Here is a 23,487-nt window from a genome sequence, read left to right as displayed (position 1 = left end):
TAGAAATGTAATAATAATAATAATAATAATAATAATAATAATAATAGTGGAAACTATTGCTATTCATACATGTGGAACATATAAGCAATATCCCATATAACATGGTGAAAAGTAGCTGTGAACAGTTTAATCCTTTACATGTTTACTCAGAAGTAAAGATGTATAGGATTGAACGAAGATAGTGAGCTTGTAGGAAAAAGGTGTGGTGGTCCCACAAGACTCTTTGGAGATAAAACTTAAGGATTTTCTTGGAAGATTGCAAGTATGGCTAACCCAGGAGCAAGCAAGTATGCCCCCCACAATATCCTTCTGAAAAGATACCCTAGGAATACTATATTGGCCTCCTTCCCAAACTGAAAGATCTATTTATGAACAGGAACAGCCTGCTCATCTGTGGAGCCTATGGGTGACATTGGGCCAGTCACAACCATTCAGCCCAGCCTACCTTGCAGGGTTTTTGTGGGATAAGACTGAAAGCAGGAAGAGGAGTATTATGTAAGCCACTCTGAGTTCTTTCTAAGAAAAAAGGTGGGATATAGATGTAGTAAATAAACAAAATATCAACCCACCCTATTTACAAATAAGGGTCTCTTGGGACTTCGCCGTTCTCAGACAGATCACATTCTGAAATGATCTGTGAGAGGTTTGAAAGGGAGCAGGGAGAAGATACTTACCTGCAGCCAGGCTAGGCACTGGGGTGCCCTTTCCCCTCACCTGAGCCCGGTACTGATCCAGTCTCCCTCTGAGCTAACCCTCCCTGTCCATTATTTTGCAAATCAGGCAGGTCAAGTTAAAAGTAAAAATAATGGGCACTGTTATTTGCACACATTATTTCCCCCTTCCCCCCCCAAAAAAAAATTAAAAGGAGGGTTAATATGGATTGCCTTTCCAAAACACAACTGAGAAGAGAAGAAAAGAAAAGAAGTGGAAATAGTGGCAGCAAGCTGGAATGACCTGGCTTTGTGGCCAGGAGTGGGGGGTGCTTTTGCCAGCCACCTCCAAGCGCTGCTTGGGCAGTTTTGGGACAGCTGGCAATGGCAGCTGCCAAGAAGTCACGTCTGGCAAGGGGTTTTCGTTTGTCTTGCCAAGTGACTCACTCGTGGTTGGGTCTGACCCATGTCTGGGTTCTGAAGACAAAGCAGCCCATCATGGGTCAGAGAGATGCAGGAACAGCCATGGGTTCTCCTAATGGGTTATTTCAGAAAAGCAGCCCATTGCATTTGCCCATGATGGGTAAGCACAACATGACAACTAAGCAACAATAACAATCAACAGTTGGTTGGCATGTGCAAACCGGATAATACAGCACATCTGTTGTGCCACTGATGATAGTTCTCTAGTTATTTTAAGACCATTTCCCTTCTTCTTCTTTTCTTTGGAAGACATGTAAAATGTGATTTTAAAAGTTCCATTTGCAGTTCTTGGGATCCCACCCAACTTATTTAATGACACCCATCATATGAATACATTCTGAGTGTCTGCAATTACTTTAGGTGAGGTTTACCAGGGTAAGGCCATATGTTTCTTTTGAAAGAAATATTTTGTAATTTCATTTAACACTGGTTTAGTGAGTATTTACACAAATTTTATGATTGCTTGTCGCTTTTTATGTTGAGTCTTTTGGAGGCAATATCATAAGCAGAAGTTCAACATCGGACATCATCCCTTGTCTAGCAGCTGGCAACTGCATCCTCAATGTGGCATCACAAGGTAGGATCGAAAACATGCTCAGTTTGTCCTCTGATAACATTAGATATGATTCAGACTTCTGTGTCCTGTTTTGAAATATACATTTGAACCTATTGTGGGCCCTAGAAAACCAGTTAGTGGCTACACCCTTGGGGAAGCTCTTAATATTATTGTAGGAGATTATTGCCACTTTTGAGAATAGTATGTACCTACGTATCTTCCTTATTTGTACCAGCAGAGGCAGTATGACTTGTGCCACACAATCCTATATAGCAGGGGCGGCTATATTGCTCAGTGGAAGAGCCACATATGGTAAATGTCAGATATCTTGAGAGCCATAAGACAAAAACATTCATTCATTCATTCATTCATATTATGACCAAACAGAGATCGCTACAATTATCAGACTAGTTTCTGCTAACAGAGATCTTGTGAGTCCCAGTCTTGGTGATGAATTGTTGAAAATCCAGCTGATATGTTGTCAAGGCTATGTGAATTAGCTCTATCAGGTGTCGATGCTTCGACATCACAATTGATTACCTCTTTATGACTGGAAAGCCAGTTCCCTGGACACCTTCCCTCTCCCCCAAAGTACAGGCCTGCAAACGTCCACCTTTATCAATCAAGAATTGTGACGCATTGTACACAGAGAAGAACATCGCAGAAACTTATCCTGGAATTGGAGGGAAGGAGAACGGGAGTGGGATCCGTGATCACTCTTATTTAATGAGAAACTGGTTTGTGCTGAGTGCTTCAGGGCCTGGCTGCCTCCTGCCCGCGTTTGCTGAGGCATTCCACACAATTCGCATCAGCAGAAAGATGCTGCTTGCTCCCTTTCTCCAGTTCACGGGGACCCCATGTTTCCCCTCATCCACCGCTCTCCTCTTTCCCCCACCTATGGACTTGTTGACTCATTTCAGCTAATACCTGTTCTCAGGGGGAACTGAGAAGAAGCTTCTCCCACCCAGGGTCAGTGTAAGGCAGATTTGGATGGGAAGAAATTGCACCCTCCCTCCAACTCGCCTGCTTGCTCTCCTCTCCCTCACCGCCACAGCTCAGTGATAAAGCCCGCTGCTCCTTCACGGGACCCCTCAAATTTGCACAGTACTTATTTATTTATTTAAGATATTTGTATGCTGTCCTTTGCAAGAGCCTCAGGATGGCTTACACAAATAAAATTCCGAGGTACATAAACAATAAATTGACAACCCACTCTGACTGCAAATTAAAATATGGTAATAAAATTCAATATTAAAACTTATTAGAATATTGATTAAATAAAAAGGTCTTAACCTGGCACCGAAAAACATATAATGACGGTGCCAGGTGGACCTCTTTGGGGAGCGCATTCCATAGATGGGGCGCCACCACAGAGAAGGCCCTCCTGCGGGTACTCTGTCTCCTGATGTCTTTCACAGAGTATTCCCAGAGGAGGGCTTCTGCTGCTGATCTCAGCCCAGAATTTTCCTCCAGCAGATCCCTTCACTGCCTCACACAGCAGCGTGGCTGTGTCAGTGGAGGAGGGGGGGGGGAGTGGGAAATCTGGAGCAGCGAGTGGCTGGTGAGGGTGGAACATGCGGGAGAAGCTAAGGCTCCAGCAGTTTGGTTCTCTCCTTCTTCTCTGGAGTTTCCCTCAAGCAACTGGGACTGTGCTGTAATTGTTTTCTGTAAAATTAATCTGTGCTGTAATTATTTTCGAGTCAGGCTCTTTTGGCCCCTCTGCTAAATAAACTCAAAGAGCTGCATGTGGCTTTTGAGCCTGGGTTTTGCCTGGGTTTTGCCACCCCCGCTATATAGGTTTACTTAATGGGGCTTCCTCCTAGGGAAGATATATGGTTGTAGCCTAGAGCACAATCCTATGCATGTTCAGACAGAGCAAAATTGTACAGCCACTCAGGGAATCATCCTGGCTAATGGGCAGAGTAGAAATTTATTAAATAAATAATACAGTTCTGCATACACCTTAATCAGCCATGCTGCCTGTGAAATTCTGGAAGCTGTAAGAACTTATTCTGTCAGAACATGCATAGGATTGCAACCTTGGTCCTATTTTCTCTCCAAATCACCTCTGAAGCAGAAGCAGGGTGTTTCATGAACCGTAAAAGCACATAGTCAGGGGGAAAGGCTCAGCCTCCCTTCTCCTGTAATTCTGACCTGGTTCAGATACCCAATAGCTGCAGTGCTTCCCATGTGCCTTCTAAAAAGATAGATGTATGATGGTCTTCGGAGTCACTGCTTCACTTGAGTAGGCTACACTGTGTTAAGACAGACATGTAATTCACACATCTTGTTTTGGAGAGAAGATGCACATGACCAGCATATGAAAGTATTTCTGTCATCAGCGTATCTTCTTTGCAAACCAAGCAGTTTTTAGTCCATCCCTTAATTTTTGCATGTTGAGATACAGTAAAAAGCAGGGGTGAGTCAATGTGACTTTCAAAAAAATCCTGAATTTTTGGAGTGGTGTAGAAATTAACTCTGCCATTCTTCTTAATGGTTGTAGAGGGTAAGTTTCTCTAGCTTAAAGAAGAAAGTAATGGCAAAATTCTGAGTTTCTCCACTCCGTATCTCCAGTCCACTTGCAGAACAAGTGCAGAAAGACCAACACCACTCAGCCCAAAGGAGCACACAGAGGTTTCTTTGAACTGCCTCACATTTATTTATGTAAATATCAACTTTCTTCATTAGGGAGATTGAGACAAATTCCTTTGAGGCACCTTTTTGCTGATGGACTTGGAAAAAATAGCCTTGAACCAGAGGAGGTCCTAGTGTCTGTCCAAATTCCACATTCCAGGAAGGTAAGCATTCTTTTTATTTGTGTTTCTAGGAAAAGTTAATGTGTAAACATCAGTGCTTTTTTTGTAAAAAAGAAGGCATGGGAACTACCCTCCTCCCCCCCCCCTCCGCTGGCAGTAAGCACTCACTCCCAAGCCAGCAGCTGCCCTCACTATCAGATAGCAGACTCAAAAGCACAAAAGCAGCCTGCAGGCACTATGTTAATGATGTTTGCTGTTGTTCTGCTACGCCCACAGGCGATTCAAAATCACTTTGTAAAATCCATTGGAAAAAAGGTGCCCGAACGAACGCTGTTCCGTTGCGTTCTATGACAAAAAAAGCCCTGGTAAACACTAATTAGATCATCATCCACCACTTCATACTAATAGTCCGTGGAAAGTATGCAATGTCTTGCACAAAGCACAGAAAGCCTGCAAGTCGTACTTGCAGAAGCAGAGTTCTATTTGTACCGCAGGTGCACAGACATTCTGCGAGCAAGCTGGCTCTGGCAACTGCCTTGGACTCGCTTCCCACCAGCTGCGCACGCAAATGCCTCACAAGGCAGACATAGGACAAAGAGAAAACAGAATGGAATCCAGGGAGCCAAGCTTAAGGATTCCAACAGATTCCGACCCCCAGACCAGATTCCTCACACCCTGCTAGCCATGAGCCCAATCCAGGATCTTACTGGATGCTGCAATGTGGGCCCTTGTTCTGTAGTTCCTTCTCCCTGCTGACAGCTTGCTGCGTTTTTACGCAGAACTTATATCCACAAATCCCCCTGCTTCTCCCTCTGTATGCCCATCTTACTTTTAGCAGCTAGAAGGCCAGCTGGAACCTATAGACAAGGGGAGGCTAGGAAAAATGGGTTTTCCTATGCGAAAGATGTATCATATACTCACTAATCTGTACTGACAGCTCTTAACTGGTTATTTAGATGATCTCATATCACTCCAGTTTGCATCTGTGTCTAACCAGCACTTCTGGCAAGTTGTTTGTAGAGTAGGGAAAATGCACCTTTTAATTGTGAAAACAGAACCAGGTGTGTTTTCCTTTGTCCTACTTTGTACTACTCTGCTTTTCCACACTTCCATGACAAAGCAGGAGAGGAAATGATCTTCATATAGGCAACCAATTAACAGCCTCATGTAGAAAAATTCTTTGTCTATTGTAGCACTATCAGTGCTATCAGAACCATTTTGGCTAATAGGATAGAAATCTAATAAATAAATTCCATTATATCTTGTGTCTAGTGTAGACATGTCTGTTCTTGAAGTGTTGGGAGTTACAAGCGAGGAACATTCTGCAAATTGCATGAGGGAAAAATTGAAGCTTCACTCAGTGCAATCAAGTACACATGTAAAAGTAGCAGCAGAACTTGCTCATTTACGATATGGGAGATAGCTTTGACAAAATCCCTTGGAGAAGGCAGGCCACTAACATATGAGTAATTGTACTATATGTATGGTGCATTGGAATGTAGCAGTTGAAAACAGCAGTATTTTGTAGTAGTTCGTACAATCTTGTGATACGATTTATAAAGTTGGCTATGTTGTTGCTATGAAAAATAAAAAAATATATGTATTTTTTAGAAAGGGTGTGTTTCTCAAAATGAACATTCATACCTGAAAGTTGTGGAATATTCTGGACTTAAAGATGGTATTACAGAACATCACTGTGCAGCTCATTCTTTCATTTTATTGTCCCCACCCCTTCAGGGTGAGTTTGTATCTGGGTTCCGACAGGCCACACGGAGGGAAAACGCCTTACCTATTGCGAATGCAGGAATGAGGGTCCTTTTTGAAGATGGCTGTGACATCATCAGGGACTTGAGCATCTTTTATGGTGGGATTGGTCCCACTACAGTTGCTGCAACGCAAACATGCCAGAAGCTCATTGGGAGGTATTGTATGTTTTCCTATAGGTTTGGCACTCTTTAGATGAAATCATCCCTGTTCTAGCTTCCTACTCTCCTGGTTTGGCTTTGTACTGAAAATAGCAATTCTGGGTTCCTAAGTAAGAGTTCCCTGGATAAGCTGTTCTCCTACCATGCATGTAATCAATTTCCACTGTTTAGGGACCTCATTAGATTTTATAAGCACAAGTCTGCTTGGTATGTCTACACTCCATTGAATGTTTAAAGAAGAAACATGGATGGTGAACCATCCTTTCATATAGCCTGAAGTTCCTGATCCTGCCTAATCTTAGAAGGTAAGTAGGGTTAGGCCAGGTTGAAATCTGGATGGGTAACTTAAAATATTGTGAACCACACGGAGAGCTTCAGTTGCAGGCAGTATAGAAATGCAATGGTATAATACCAATAAAAAATAAATCTCCTCTCTACAGAAGATTGTTTCAGACTAGATGGTTATGTTACTGGTCAGTCATTATCAGACTTTGTTGTTGTTGTTGTTAGTCGCAAAGTTGTGTCCAACCCATCGCAACCCCATGGATGACATACCTCCAGGCCTTCCTGTCCTCCACCATCCCCCGGACTCCACTCAAGCTCACACCAACTGCCTCAGTGACTCCATCTAGCCACCTCATCCTCTGCCATCCCGTCCTTCTTTTGCCATCTATTGTTCTCAGCATTAGACTCTTCTCCAGGGAGTCCCTCCTTCTCATTAGGTGGCCAGAGTATATTTGAGTTTCATCTTCAGGATCTGGCCTTCTAAAGAGCAGTCAGGGTTGATCTCCTCTAGGACTGATCAGTTTGATCGCCTTGTGGTCCAGGGGACTCACAGGAGTCTCCTCCAGCACCACAATTCAAACATCTCAATCCTTCAGTGCTCAGCCTTCCTTATGGTCCAGCTTTCACAGCCATACAATGCAACCGGGACAACCATGGCCTTGACTATACGCACTTATTTTGCCAGGGTGATGTCTCCGCTTTTAAGTATGCTGTCAAGATTTGCCATAGCTTTCCTCCCCAGGAGCAAGCGTCTTTTCATTTCTTGGTTGCAGTCCCCATCTGCGGTGATCTTTTATTTTCCCAGGAAAATAAAATCTGTCACTACCTCCATTTCTTCTCCATCTATTTGCCAGGAAGTGAGAGGACTGGATGCCATGATCTTAGTTTTCTTAATGTTGAGTTTCAAGTCAACTTTTGCGCTCTCCTCCTTCACCCACATCAAGAGGCTCTTTAGTTACTCTTCACTTTCTGCCATGAGAGTGGTATCATCTGCATATCTGAGGTTGTTGATATTACTCCTGACAATCTTAATTCCAACTGGTGATTCATCTAGCCCCGCCTTTCTCATGATGTGCTCTGCATATAAGTTAAATAAACTCCTTTCTCAATTTTGAACCAATCAGTGGTTCCGTGTCCAGTTCTCACTGTTGCTTTTTGACCCACATATAGGTTTCTCAAGAGACAAGTAAGATGGTCTGGTACTCCCATCTCTTTAAGCACTTGCCACAATTTGTTGTGAGCTACACAATCAAAGGCTTTAGCATAGTCAATGAAGCAGAAGCAGATGTTTTTCTGGAACACCCTAGCTTTCTCCATGATCCAGCGTATGTTGGCAATTTGATCTCTAGTTCCTCTTCCTCTTCGAAATCCTGCCTGTACTTCTGGTAGTTCTTGGTCCACATACTGCTGGAGCCTAGCTTGTAGAATTTTGAGCATAACTTTGCTAGCATGTGAAATGAGTGCAATGGTGCAGTGGTTCGAACATTCCTTGCCATTGCCCTTCTTTGGGATTGGAATGTAAGCTGACCTTTTCCAATCCTGCGGCCACTGTTGAGTTTTCCGAATTTGCTGCCATATTGAGTGTAGCACTTTTACTGCATCATCTTTTAAGATTTTGAATAGCTCAGCTGGAATACTGTCACTTCCACTAGCTTTGTTGTTGCTCAGACTTCCCAAGGCCCATTTGACTTCACATTCCAGGATGTCTTGCTTGAGGTTAGTGACTACCCCATTGTGCTTATCAGGGACATTAAGCTCTTTCTTGTATAGTTTCTCTGTGTAATCTTGCCACCTCTTCTTAATCTCTTCTGCCTCTGTTAGGTCCCTGCCATTTTGGTCCTTTATCATGCCCATCTTTGCATGAAATGTTCTCTTCGTATCGCCAATTTCTTTGAAGAGATCTCTGGTCCTCCCTATTCTATTGTTTTCTTCTATTTATTTGCACTGTTCATTTAACAAGGCATTCTTACCTCTTCTAGCTATTCTCTGGAATTCTGCTTTCAATTGAGTGTATCTTTCCTTTTCTTCCTTGCCTTTCAATTCCCTTCTTTCCTCAGCTTTTTGTAAAGCTTCCTAAGACAGCCATTTTGCTTTCTTGCATTTCTTTTTCTTTGGGATGGTCTTAGTTGCTACCTCTTGTACAATGTTGCAAATCTCCGTCCAAACTTCTTCAGGCACTCTGCCTATCAGATCTAATTCCTTAAATCTATTTCTCACCTCTACTGTATACTCATCAGGAATATGATTTAGGTCATACTTGAGTGGCCTAGTGCGTTTTCCTACTTTCTTCAATTTAAGCCTAAATTTTGCAATGAGAAGCTCATGATCTGAGCCACAGTCAGCTCCTAGTCTAGTTTTTACTGACTGTATAGAGCTTCTCGATCTTTGGCTGCAGAGCACATAGTCAGTCTGATTTCTGTGTTGACCATCTGGTGATGTCCATGTGTAGCGTCGTTTCTTGGGTTATTGGAAAAGAGTGTGTGCTATGACCATCGTATTCTCTTGACAAAATTCTACCAGCCTGTGCCCTGCTTCATTTTGTACTCCAAGGCCAAACTTGCCTGTTATTCCAGTTATCTTTTGGCTTCCTACTTTAGCATTCCAATCCCCCATGATGATAAGGACATCATTTTTTGGTGTTAATTCTAGAAAGTGTTGTAGGCCTTCATAGAACCGGTCAACTTCAGCCTCTTCAGTACCAGTGGTTGGGGCATAGACTTACTGTGATGTTGAATGGTTTGCCTTGGATTCGAACTGAGATCATTCTGTCATTTTGGAGATCGTATCCCAGTACAGCTTTTCCTACTCTTTTATTGACTATGAAGGCTACTCTATTTCTTCTGAGAGATTCTTGCCCGCAGTAGTATACCTGATGGTCATCTGAATTAAATTCACCCATTCCTGTCCATTTTAGTTCCCTGATTCCTAAGATGTTGATGTTCAGTCTTGTCATCTCTTGTTTGACCACATCCAGCTTGCCTTGATTCATGGATCTTACATTCCAGGTTCCTATGGAGTATAGATCTTTGCAGCATCGGACTTTCCTTTCACCACTAAATACATCTGCAACTGAGTGTCCTTTCGGCTTTGTCCCAGTCGCTTCATTCTTTCTGGCGCTACTAGTACTAGCCCTCTATTCTTTCCCAACTAGCATATTGGACACCTTCCAACCTGAGGAGCTCATCTTTCAGTGTCATATCTTTTTGCCTTTTGGTACTGTCCATGGGGTTTTCATGGCAAGGGTACTGGAGTGGGTTGCCATTTCCTTCTCCAGTGGATCACGTTTTGTCAGAGCTCTCTGCTATGACCTGTCTGTCTTGGGTGGCCCTGCACAGCATAGCTCATAGCTTCATTGAGCTATGCAAGCCCCTTCGCCATGATAAGGCAGTGATCCATGAAGGGGTATCAGACTTTATATGCTCCTTATATAGATTATGTCAGGGATCTTGTGTCAAACAGCTGGCTCTCAGGAATAATAGAGTTTCTCCGCTGGGATGGAAAAAGCAGGAGAAGAACTAAGTATAAAAGAAAAAGTATTATATAAACAGTATTATGTGTGTTTCCACTTGATGGTCTTCCAAATATCATTATTTCCATAACTTGTAGTGACAGCTTCCTACAGTGCAGATGACTTCATCCATTTAAAATTCAAATGTTTTGCTGTATCAGCATCTCTTTTTCCTTTACCAAGGCAAACAGTTGGAATAACAACTCCCAGGATCAAAACTGTGTTTTTAAGCACTATGCCATCATGATAAATCAATAGTGAGGTTCTAACCAGTATGATGACTAGTACTCCTGTGATTGATACTCATACCTGCCTAATGAATTAATTTATTTATATTTTGCCAGACTGTGGGATGAGCAGATGTTGAATGAAGCTTGCAGAGCAGTAATCAAAGAAATCCTTCCAAGCTCAGTTCAGGGGGACAAAGTAGACTACAAAAGAACTCTCCTTGTTAGTTTCATCTTCAAATTCTACCTGGAAGTGCTGCATTCATTGAAAACCATGGTAATATTTTGCCTTGTTCATTTGCAGGGTTTCTGTGTTTTGCAGTTGTATGTAAGCAGGCTGATTCACACACTGTTTGAAGCTGAACTGCTTGGATTTGAGACAAGTTATTTATTGGGGGTTTGTTTCGCTATTTATTTATCTCAAGTTCGCTATGGTCAAATGACACTCAGAGTTACACACTGTCATATATTTGATTAATTCTGAGCAGGCAAATGTCCACAAAATGAATGACCACGTGCCCCAAACTTAGAGAGAAGTTGTGAAAATGACCCTCAGTAATTAGATAGGTAGATAGAATCTGATAGAATCAAAGGATGAATAAAAGGAGGAGTGAGTGTTATTCTATTACTTTAGCTCTTTAAATTTATCAGTTTTTAAAAGGGTAAAATTTGATATACAGTAAAAACTTCCTGTTACTCTATCCAGCCTCATCTGCAAAGCATAGGACCTAGCAACGTGTCCAGATCTGCAGGTGTGTTCCAATAAAATGGCCCTACTCTCCTCCTCCAGGGCCCCTTTTTGAACTGTCTTTCTCTGACCCGGAGTTGTTGGGTCCTTAGGATCTCCTAGCAATGAACATTGTGTTCTGAACCAGAAGTATCTTGTTATGTCTGCAGTATCCAAGGTATTCTTCCCATCCTCTTCAGGGACCAAGATTATCTCAGTCCTTTCAGTCAAAATCACTGCAGAAAAAGTAAGTTAAAAGTTTAATATTCCCAAGGTATTTTCATGGAGGTGCAAAATTGATTAATTTCCCTGCTCCACTGAATCAGTCTTCACTGAATTTCATTTGGATATCCACATCAAACATCTTTTTATACCGACTCTGTAAAGACTGGTCCTTCTGTTTGCTGAGACGTATCTGCTTAGAATTAATCCAGTACATATGACAGAATAGACTAAGAAGATGATGATGGTACAACAGCTAGAAGAAACCTCAGTAACCACCTGAAAGCTTCACATCAGGAAAGGCTCCCTTAAAAAAGCAAGTTTTTATTCTGCAGTAGTTTGGCCAGATGATCCCCATTAGGAAGGGCATTCTGTAATGGGTGAGATCCAGCACGGGGAGGCCAGTCAGTTCTGTGACTTTTGATGAATCCCCCTCCATAAAGCAAGCAGTCCAGCTCACCCATGGAGTGCAGGCTGCTGGCTCGCTGGGACTATGGTAGTCTTGTGTGGGTTACTTTGCAGGACAAGTGAATCCATTTGGGACATAATCTTAAAGAGGCAGGATGTTAAGGAATCTGACTGGATGGGGTGCAGTGTTTGGAATAGGTGGATTAATCTTTTATTAAGCTGTTTGACTTGATGTTAAATGTTTTCGTAAATAAAGGATATTACATAGCAGAAAGCATTTATTGTACCACTGTTGAGTGGTCAAACACTATGCAAGCTTATAGTGATTTTTATTTTATATATATGGTATTGTTTATTGAAAATGTACGAGGGCTGTCTCCTCTGTGGCAGGAGCTGATGCTGTGAAAGCAGCAGTGGAAACCAACACATTCTTTGCCATGTGCACACAGCTCTCCTTATTTTGGTATTGCATCCTTTCATTGCTAGAATTCTATCAAAGGGAAGGGCCCTTCTCAACAGAGACTTCAGGTTTTTATCTGAGCTTTCACGAAATGAGCAAAATGTTGTTTAAGGCTGATCTATGTTACAATCTTAGTAACCCTTCCTCTGAGGAAAACTATGTGAGGAATTTCACATATATTGGACTTGATTTTAAAATGCTGTCATTTCTGAAATACCAGTACAGAAAACTTGAGAAGTTTATTAGAGCCAAAATAATGCTTCTCCTTAGTTCTGCAATGTCTGGGAATAACTACAACTAACAAACAGAAAGGAAAGTAAAAGTAAACTAGACTAACTACTTTGCACCAAAGAGTCCCTGTCAAAATTACTGAATTAAACCATTAGGGAATATTCCAAGGTGCTTGGAGCTATTTCTCGTAATATAAGACTAAACATTATTAGGTTATTATTTTAAAAGGGCAGAGGTGCATTCTGAGAGCCACGGAAGCTACTGAGCAGTAGGTAATGCTACACCTGGATTGGCATGGTTGATCTTGCAACAGATTTGGCTGTCTCTGGCGTGATGTGGGTGGTTTACCCTGGAAGATTCACCGCACCAACAGGCACTGGCAGCACCTGATTTACATGAGAGTGACATTGAATTACGGGATGGGAGTGTTGTGTCCAAGTGGGAGCCACGGCAGCATCGTAGCTTAGAACGTCAGATTTTATTTATTTATTTATTTATTTTCGATTTATATCCTGCCTTTTTCCTCAAAGGGCTCAAGGCAGCTTACATCATTCTCCTCCTCCATCTTAGATTCAGATTGGGACTGGGGAGGTCTGAGTTGTAGCCCCCAAGCCCCACTGCAAAGCTCACTGGGTGACTTTGGGCCAGTTACTGGCTTTCAACTTAACCTACTTCATAGGGTTACTGTTATGAGGCTATAATTGAGAGGAGAAGGAGCAGGTACTTGTGCCTTGGGCTGCTTGGAGGAAGGGAGGGATATACAAGTAAAATAGGAGCGTGATGCTTTTGTAACAATGACTGTTTGCACATGTCACCTCAAGTTTGCCTCTGCAGGCCGGTTACTGGAGAACTCAGGCAAAGGGCTGCTGTAATGCTGCTCATGGTCTGCTTGTGGGTTTCCCATAAAGCATCTGATCGGTCACCATAGGAACAGTGTGCTGAACTAGGGAGGCCTTTGGGTCTGGTTTATAACAGCTCTTCTTATGCTCTTATTCCCTTTAAACATTCAAGAACTGTTATAACAGGTCAACAAATTAGTTTAGCGTATGTGTGTGTGTTTAATTTAAATGTTTCTTTTTAAAAAGTAACTGAAATGGTTTTCTTTTAGTATCCCAGTCAGCAAACCGATATCCCAGAAAATTATGCAAGTGCCCTTGAAGAGTTTCGCACCAAAATGCCCCAGAGCATGCAAAAGTTCCAGGTTAGTAGCACTGCTTGAGTAGTCCCATTTTCATTATCTTAAAATTATGGCATTCGGTTCCATTGAGATCAGAAGTAGCCTTCTCGAAAAGTTAACTTTGGTTTGGCCTATCCAGATTTCTCAACTTTATCTGCTCAGCCTGGAGAGATTAGTAAGTGATTTCCTTTTTCATGAGCCATGAAATGAGAAATTCCACCACTGCTAGTATGGAGGAACGGGGTTCTAGAGAGCCATTATGGATGTCAGGCTTCAAAAAGAGGCTGTGGTTGATCCAGCAAACCGCAATGCTGGGAGATATTTTCAGATTTTCTAAGGAATAAAATTGAAATCTGGAAAAACCTGGGCAGTTTTTGCAGAAATGTTTCTGTCATGCCTCATTCACTTACATTTGGAACTGCTTGCCCCATGAGGGTAAGTCAATTTCATCTCTGTTGTCCATCTACTAGCAGGGAAAAACATTTTTATTCGTGGAGGGTTTTGTTATATAAGCTGTATTTTTGCCTGAGGAGTTTTTGTAGCCCTTATCCCATATCATGGGGTGACTGGCATCCCCCTAGCAAACTTTTTGTATTGTAATTTGCACATGACTAGTCTCACTGGTTTGTCCTTCTAGGACATTGCCACAAAGTGCCTAGTCTAAAACATCCCCAATTTTCAGCCTCCTGCCTGTTTTGGGCTTTTTTAGGAAACCTAAACCTGCCCAGGACACAAACCTTCCCCAGAAACTCCAGACAAATAGTTGTACAGAATGCTTTGTACTCATAACAATAGACCCCAAACAAAGCTGAAAAAGGTTCAGTACAGGCCATCTTGGTCTCTTACCTAAACCTACCAACATTCAGAATTAAAATCCACTGGGAGAAAGCTTTGCTTTGCCCTTTTTAAAGCTGATAAACCAAAGTATTGTTATGCAGATGAATCATCAATGGGTCAAGCATTGTTAGGGCAGATTTTCTTGTTTTGCATAGCCTGAGGAAGGATTAAATCTGAAATTACCTCTTCTGGCTAATATCTTACTTGCATATTCAAATTTTTATCTCCACCTGCATTAGTATAGATCAAAGATACTCAAAGCATCCAATTGACTTACATAAAAACCTGGTCAAAGGCAACCAATTAGTATTTCTGTTCAGTAGTTGAGGAACACTGAGGCTAAGTTAGAAGGAATCAGTACAGGACTAGGAATTGTAATTAAAAATAAAGCCTTTGAATTTTACTTGCTATTGTTAAGCAGCTGAGAGTCAGAAACTTCCTAATCTACTTGAAACCACTCACAAATGTCCCCTTCAGTCCCAGTCTAGCCATTTATTTGGTTAGTACACTGATATACCCACCTTCTTGTGAAGTAACTGAAGGTGGCTTTACATGGGATTCTTGAGTAACCTCCCACGCAATGATCAGGCTAGATCCAGTAAAGGATTTAGTACATTCTTTTTTATTATTATTATTAGAACATTTCACATTCTGTGGTATTGCCTCTAATAATACCCACACACACACAAAGAAGCAGCAATAAGCCTTGCTCTCTCTTTCTAACATTTCTAGGTGCACAATTGTGACTGAAATTATTTGTAGAAAGATAGACAAAACTTACAAATGGAAAAAAGGCTAAAATAAATGGCTGTCTTCATTATTTATGTTTATCTCTTTGTTTTAATGTGGTCATTGTTTAACTGAAAAGTGTGTGGAGCCAGCTCAACTTGCCCAAGATCCGGTAGGACATGCAGTCATGCACCAGGCTGGTATTAAACATGCCACAGGGGAAGCTATTTATTGTGATGACATTCGTGCTATGGATGAAGAACTCTTCTTGGCCCTCGTAACCAGTTCTAGAGCCCATGCAAAGATTGTGTACGTACCACTGCGAAGCAATCTCGTTTTCTCGATAGCTTTGAAGGTTCTCCTCTGGGTATCAGGGTGGTGACTGGTGAAATAGAACAGACCTGGAGGTGATTGCTGCTTACTGGCAAATTCTCAGAATCAACCTTGACCTCAGTTCAGAGCTTCCTCAAGAGGAAGCTCAAAGGCAAAGAGTTCCAGAGGAAGTGGCTTTAACTTCTGATGTTATGGAAGAATAGGACTGGTTTTGTTACCTCTTTCCTCCTTGGATCATACCAGGCTTAAAGGAATGATAGACTGGTGTCAGAGGAGTTTCCTTTACATACTTACAGACTTCAGAACTCTCATGGTTGGCAGCCTTTGCATTCAGACTTGAGACAAATAACAAAAGCATCTGGGACACCATCTGAGTAGCTCCCCTTAGGAATGCTCCTCTGTCATTTCCTTTTCCCATTGAAAGCTTCTTCTTATGAACCATGTTGTACTTGGTCCTCAGCCACCCTTTGAATCAAAGGTATGAGGATTCCTGACATCTGGAAGACAACTCTTGTCAGTCTTGACAGTTTGCCATACTGGCTTAGGCTAATAGGCACTGGAGTCCAGCAACATCTGAAGGGAGAACGTGTTCCTACTTTAGCAACTTGCTAAGGGTTGGATGCAATGCTCAGCATGATGAATGTGCTCCAGGTTCCCTATGCCTGTGCACCTGCTGATGCCAACAGGAATGTGGGGTGGGAAAGAGGGCAGCAGCTGCCCGAAGTGGAGACATCCTGGCCCCCTCAGTGTTCCAGCGTGGTGTTCCCCTGGTTGCCGGATGGAGGACTAAGAGGGGAAGGGGGAAAGGTGGGGCCTGAAGGCCCCCCACCCTGCCCAGTCATTAGAGATGCAGTGGTGGCCACCCTGCAACTTTAAGCCCTGGGCTTTAAATTAACATCTGGACACTTCAGCCCCTGTAACAGTCACTCCCTTTCTAGTCAACCCTGAGGATGAGTTATGAAATCTCTAGCAAGTTATTATCAGCACCGTCACCAAAGTAATAATTCCATGAGGGAACCACTGATAACAATACTAGCATAAAGCAAATATGGATTTGTACTGTAGAGATATCCTTGGACACAAAGGCAATGCTAGATACAGAAAAATCCAGGCCCACGGGACAAACAAACAAAAAGCAAAAACTGGTATATGCTAATTTGCAGACACTCTAAAAAGGATTCTGTCTCCTAAATGCACCCTTATTTGTAAAAACAGTGTATGGGTGGAGAGAAGAGGGCATTTGATTTCAGGAAAAAAGTCTTAGGCAGAAAGAGTCGAAAGTGAGTGAGGCAGCTGAAGGTGAAGAAATGTGGGCAACCCCCCCACTAATCCAGGGGGGTGAGATGCAACAAAGGTCACTGCTGATTTCGGATGATATCTGTTGCACCAATTGTCAGGATTGATGGAAGCCCCCTGGATGTTGCCCTTTCCTTTCAGGAGGTGTCCATTGTCAGCAAGGCGGTGGGACAGGTGGCCTCCCAGAGATTCAGGGCTCCAAGGGAGGAAAGATTTGAGACGCTAATCTTTTGAGTTGTTTTGTAATACCACATGTTAGATTCACACGGCAACGTGCTTTGCTTCTGCCCAGGCTAATGGGCCTGGGCTAATTCCGATAGGCTTGGTAGTTCATGAATCTCATCAGAGATACAAGCCATGAGGTTTACTCAGAAAGAAACACCAGAGTTCAGTGATGCATTATTGCAGGAAATGGTGCCATCCCATGTGCTGCCCGCAGTCCTCCACACTCAGAGGCTTCCTGACATCCAATGGAGGGTGGAAGGAAAACCACAGCAAGGGTTATGTTGGAACTCCTCCTACCCTCCAAAACATTTGGGCAGCCAGTTTTGACCACCTAAATGTTTTACATCAGCTTATGAGGAGAGGAATCAGAGGTTCTGGAAAGATTCCTCAGAGGGTAGTTGTGCCCTCCTCTTCCCATAGCTATCCCTGGTAATGCCTCCCACCCCAGGGCCAACTCCAACTTAGCTCTTGCAACCACTGAGCTGCAGCTGGCACAGAAAGAACCCTTTTGAGGTTGGACCCGGGCCTCCAAATTATCCTTTGGCCACCTCAACTGCATTTAGCTGCCACAGGATTGTTCCCTAAGTAGATTTAGTAAAGCAGTCTAAGTCACTCAATAGCTAATTTGCTAGGTTACTGAAATCTAAAGATGGTACGGAACGCTGTCACTTCCTTCACCAGTCCCAGCTCCACCTTCTCATTGCCCTCCCCAAGCTACCCCAGCATCCACCTCCGCTTCTCCCCAACCCTGGCCTTGGAACCTGTAAATAATCTTGCACTTGTGAAGGCATGCATAATAACTGGTTCACACTGTTCCCCCAGATCAATTGATGCTTCAGAAGCCCTCAAGATGTCAGGAGTAGTTGATATCATTTCTGTTCAGGATGTCCCAGCCACTAATGAGTTCTATAATTATGATGTCCCAGATATTGTATTTGCCAGAGAAAAGGTAAGCAACTTTTGATCATGGTTTTAGTTTTTATTATTTGGTTAACCTAAACGAGAACCAACTTTACTCTACCTAGTGTATATGTAGGCTGGAGATGGCAAAAGTGAAATGGGATAGGGGAGAGGGGGAGAGAGAAAAGAGAAAAAATTAAATTGCAGCTTTATAAATTAGTTCCTGAAATGATGCAGATCCAAACCAGTAGTTGTAGTAGTAATTACACCAGTCAGCCGTAGAAATACTACAGTTTGGTTGCACTCCAACATTCAGCCAGCCTTCTAGCCTAGTACATGGGTCACATGGTTATTTGTGCGTCTGCGTAGAGCTGATATTGAATTAAGTCTCAGATTTATGCAGTTGTGGAAGGTAGGCTACACCCCTTAAGAAATCATGGTAACTTGTGATGCCTAGTTTCGTTGGTTTTCTGGGAAACAAGAGGAAGACAAAAACTAAGTCACCAATTCCCTACATTTTTCAGGTGACCTGTGTGGGCCAAGTTGTCTGTGCAGTAGTTGCAGATTCAGATGTTCACGCAAAGCAAGCCACTGCTAAAGTGAAGATAGAATACGAACCCCAAGAGCCTGTGATCCTGACCATAGAGGTGAAGAACAGCTTCTGCCTTAGCACTGCTCTCGTCTGTGTTGTTTAGCCGTTTCCCTGTGCTTGATTTATTGCTCGTAAACTGTTTGTCTCAGTCAACATTAGCAAACCGAGTTAAATCATGACTGAGTCAAATCCAATTACTGTGATACTATGTGATTTAATCTCTTGAAAGCCACTGCATGGTCTTAAACTGGTTTATCATGTAAAATGAGACTGTGAAATGTAAATCGGGCATATCTGTGATAATTATAGTTTTTATAAGTTTTAGATCTGTTTAACAAGTTTTTTAACCTGTTTAAAGGTCATGGCTTCTCTCAAAGATCCTGGAGTTTATTTGTTTTAATATATATATATATATATATATATATATATATATATATATATATATATCAATCAGCAAAAGAAGTTGAATGAATTACTTGTGTGTTTTCTGCCACCACAGGAGGCAATACAGCACAATTCATTCTTTGAACCAAAGCGAAAACTAGAACAAGGAAATGTGGATGAAGCATTTAAAGCAGTTGACCACATACTTGAAGGTAAATTGCAGCCTGCTGGGTTAAAATCTTATTGTGAAAATCAAGCAGCGTACACCCAGGCGAGAACTTTTTTGTCTCTAAAAATTTTGATTCACTATATAATGTCAGAAACAGCTGTTCATTCCATTTGAATTAAAGTTTCTAATAGGGTTGATGTTTAACCCAAATGATCTCACAGATATACATTTGTGTCTACACATAATATCTTGAAATTATGTGTAGACACGCTTGTGCCCATATATGCCCTCCCACCCCTTGAGATCAGCAACAGATGCCCTTCTCTGGGAACCCTCCATGAAGGATATTAGGAGGGTGGTTACTTGGAGGAGGGCTTTCTCTGAGGTGGCGCCCCACCTATGGAATGCGCTCCCCAGAGAGGTCCGCCTGGCACCGTCATTATTTGTTTTTCAGCACCAGGCTAAGACCTTTTTTTTTTAACTTATTTTAAGTGTTAATTTGTTGTGTAGGATTTAAAAATTTTTAAGCCGAGATGCACCAGGTTTTAATATTTTTATTGTATAACTTTGTATAACTTTGTTTTTGTTGTAAGTCGCCCCGAGGCTTTGTTGCAATGGGGGCAGCATAAAAGTGTTTTAAATAAATAAATAAAATTCACATTATTAGTGCCCACTTTAATTTTTGCCACTGATGCTAGGGAATGTTAGGCTTCACAGTTTTTAAGGTTGAGAAAACATTTGGCTATACTTGTGAATAGTGCATGCAGACCCATCAGTGTAACACAGGGGAGTAGATGTAGAATTACAAAAACTGATTTCCAAGTCGCTTGAAAAAGGTGACTGTATGGCAGGAACCAAATTTCCTTTGCTATACCTTTTGTCTACCATCTCCCCAACATCTCCCCATTGAATTCTATTGGATACTGAGTATGAATTACCCTGCATCCCACTGCTTATGAACATTTCAGCCACCAAACCATAATTAAATCTCATTATCTGAGAGTGGATTACTACAATCGCCTCATTTTCATGTAACACTAAACTATAATTTAGCATTATGTGGAAGCCAGAGCAAAGTTTAAGTTCATGTATGGCTGCCTTTCTCCTCTTTCCATGCAGCTGAATTTAACCAAGATTCAGGTTCCGTTTTTACAATTCTTGGCTTGTTAATGCATGCCAATCAGGAATGCTGGTTTAAAATGAATTCAGGTTAGTTAAACAAACCAGCTAAACAATCCAAGGTTTCAAAGTGGTTTGTTTTGCAATTGACTAGAGTTTGTTTTAAATCATCATTCCTTGCTTGTTCATAACAAAAAGGCAGAATCAGGGGAAGTGAAACTGAATCATGGTTATCTCTTCTCCCAGCCATGTAGGCAGAAGAAAGGGATGGACACTACACAGGGCTTGTAAAGACTCAATCACACAGCATTAAATCACGGTTTATGTTTACATATGAATCAGGCCTAGATCATTCAGTCTGTTTCCTTTCCTGTCTTCTGTATATGTCTTGACTTACCCATGTGCTTTCATCAAGTCTGAGTTTTCTGAGTTGTTCATCTGCCTTCTTCCTACGATCAAGACAGGAGCACTCCTCCCTCTTTGAGAGACTGATTTGAGATGTTCTGCATTTTTCTAACAGGTGAATTCCATATCGGGGGGCAGTCACACTTTTACATGGAGACTCAGAGTGTCCTTGTCGTCCCCAAAGGAGAGGACAAAGAAATGGATGTGTACACATCAACCCAGCACCCAGCATATGTACAGGTTAGGAGAGCACTTTCAGCATATTTCATATAACTGACAACACTGTTCTTTTTTTAAGGGGACATTTTGATTAAATGAAAATAGTAATTTTTTTAATTTAAGCAGCATTTTAACCCTCGTTCAGCTTAGACATTTTCATTGCTGCTCATTGCAAAGAAATTGGATTGTTTCTGCTGTTAAGTTCTATAAATAATTTTAATAACACGTTTGAAAATTCTTCCTTTACCACCCCACCAAAAAAGCTCTGAATATCTCAGATCCAACATACCCTACAAAATTATTTCCCCCTTCTATAAGTTTCTGCAACAAACCTGCCACCTTATAAATGACAATAAATTATACCAGAAGGCTAACATGGGTTTGATTGTTTAAAAAAAAGACTCAGCTGTGGTTGATAAAACAGCAGCAACCCTAAGAAGTATTTAAGAAGATTCTTAAAGGGCTTGGTTTTTTTCTTTCTTTTAAAAAATCCTGTGTATTGTGTCACATGTGATTCAAATCTATCCTTTTTTAATTGGACTGGCATAATAATTGTGCAGGAAATGGTGGCCTCTTGTTTAGGCATCCCAGACAATAGAATCATGTGTCACGTGAAGCGGATTGGAGGGGCTTTTGGTGGAAAACTACAGAAGACAAGCCTGCTGGCCTGCATTGCTGCCGTGGCAGCTAACAAGTAAGTATGCATGTGTCACATCTCAGGAAATTCTCTCTTGGACCAGAGGAATATGGGAGGAAATAATTATTGAATTATTAATTAAGCGGCTGAAATAGCCATTTTTCTTTCAGATGTATTAGTTGACAAATATTTTTTTAAAAAAGGATATCCATATTTAGTACTTAAAAGGCAGTTAGGTGAAGAGGACTTATGGGCATTAAATGCCAGGAAAGAATAGCCTTCAAATGCTTGATACATTTAAAAGGATGACATAAAATTTGCCATGCCGTGTGAGGCCAGATGGAGTTCATCGCGGGAGAGAAGTGCATGGTGCAGCCTTCCCCAAGGTTTGGGACCACAACGGCCAACATTGCCATGGTCACTGTGGGCTGGAAGTGATGGGAATTGTAGCACAACAAATCTGGAGGCATCCATTTTGGGAAGGCTGGTGTAATTCCTCATGGATCTCTGTCGTGACAAGCCCACTGAAGCAGGCCCCCTCTGTCTACTGTTAGTCCTGACAAATAAGCTGCTGCCCAAGCAATATATCTCTTGGAAAAAAGTTGGCATTGTGGACTTGGAGCCCCTATTTCAGATTTCAGCAAGGAGACGAGCTATTTAGTTGCTTGAGGAGGACACTTTGCTAAGCTTTAAGGCTCACTGCTGCATGTTTTGAAGATCAAGTTGTGGGGGGGGCGGGGGGAAGCTGCCCTTTTAGGAGGATTGTCATGATTACTTTTCTTAACCACAAAGAAGTGTGATGGAATGTTTATGTGATTTCCCTGGCTGATGTGAAGGGATTAGCTACAAGCCATTGCAGAGGCTGCCCAGACCCATGTTCTTTCTTCCCATGTCCCTCCCTGTGCTTTCTCCTAGCTTTCTCTGGCTCGTTTTGCTGTTTTGCTTCAGTAGCTCCAATTTCCAGCCACCCCATCTCCTTGTTCCCTTCTGGTTCACTTCACTTCCATTCGCCTCATGCTTGTTCTGAACTTAAAGAACTCTCTTCTCTCATGACTTCCTCTGATTTCTTTCTCATTCAGCAGGAAGCCTGTTTGACGGGTCCTTGAGCATTGTGGTGGCATCCCCTGGAGTTTTGCCTCATGGCTTGAAAGGCCTCATGGGCTGACACCAGCCCCTTTGTAAGATGAGCGTAGGCACCTCTTGTCATTCTGAGAAGAACATTGACCTTGCCTTTTCTTCTGTGTTTTGCTTCAGGACCGGCCATGCAGTTCGCTGCATTCTAGACAGAGGCACTGATATGCTGACCACTGGGGGCCGGCATCCTTTCTTTGGCAAATACAAAGTAAGTGGTAGAATAAGCCCATCTTGGACATGATTTTTCTTATACCTGCTGACTTGGATGCAAAATACAGAAACATAGAAAACACAGAGACAGAGCGAGTCAGAAGGGGTCTCCCGGGCCATCTAGTCTGACCCCCGGCTCCAGCCGGCTCCGCTCATGAAATATACACTTTTATGCATGCTGAATGGTGCATGTGTTTGATAGAGTGCTTCAGAGGCTGAACTATGGATTAGAAAGGGGTGGGTTCAAATGTTACTGCCACCATGAACTCACTTAAGTGGCTTAAACACTTTTCAGATAGGCTTGGTGCTTTTTTGTCATGAATCTTCCTGCAACAGGGGAGGGGTCCTTGAAGGGGTTGTTCCTCCCACTTACTCAGAAGACCAGAATAGGCGGCATAAGCTACAAGTGCACTGTCTTCTGGAGGAGCAGCATGTTTCCAGTTTGTACCTGTCTTACTCCAAGGAATATGTTTCTAGACCAATCCTGAGATTCTTACCTTCCAAACAAATTTCTGAGGAGATTAAAAAACAACAACAGATGAGTACTCCAGTCAGATGTGGGAAGTCAGGCTCCTGATCTGAGGAATTCAGGCTTGGGTTATCTGGAAAGTCCCTATGCACAACTCTGATGCTGACTACATCCCTGTTGGTTCTTCTGGACCTCTCGGCGGCTTTCGATACCA

At 42.2% G+C, this 23,487-nt stretch overlaps 1 protein-coding gene across 1 annotated transcript in view; it reads left to right on the top strand.

The window, feature by feature from the left end:
- LOC123024423 (aldehyde oxidase 1-like) overlaps positions 1-23,487 on the top strand; it is an 83,247-nt gene that overhangs the window by 24,282 nt on the left and 35,478 nt on the right. Inside the window, exons 12-23 of the mRNA XM_044432140.1 lie at positions 1,617-1,710; positions 4,378-4,487; positions 6,183-6,367; positions 10,508-10,667; positions 13,547-13,639; positions 15,321-15,490; positions 17,858-17,984; positions 18,460-18,582; positions 19,027-19,123; positions 20,720-20,844; positions 21,384-21,517; positions 22,715-22,802. Coding sequence (XP_044288075.1) covers positions 1,617-1,710; positions 4,378-4,487; positions 6,183-6,367; positions 10,508-10,667; positions 13,547-13,639; positions 15,321-15,490; positions 17,858-17,984; positions 18,460-18,582; positions 19,027-19,123; positions 20,720-20,844; positions 21,384-21,517; positions 22,715-22,802 — 1,506 coding nt within the window. The remainder of the gene's footprint in view (positions 1-1,616; positions 1,711-4,377; positions 4,488-6,182; positions 6,368-10,507; positions 10,668-13,546; positions 13,640-15,320; positions 15,491-17,857; positions 17,985-18,459; positions 18,583-19,026; positions 19,124-20,719; positions 20,845-21,383; positions 21,518-22,714; positions 22,803-23,487) is intronic.

Source organism: Varanus komodoensis, unplaced genomic scaffold, assembly GCF_004798865.1.
Source record: "Varanus komodoensis strain SLA01 unplaced genomic scaffold, ASM479886v1 scaffold23, whole genome shotgun sequence".
Classification (NCBI taxonomy): Eukaryota; Metazoa; Chordata; class Lepidosauria; order Squamata; family Varanidae; genus Varanus; species Varanus komodoensis.
The sequence above is the reverse complement of the archived record's forward strand: the minus strand, read 5'-3'. Positions and strand labels throughout refer to the sequence as shown.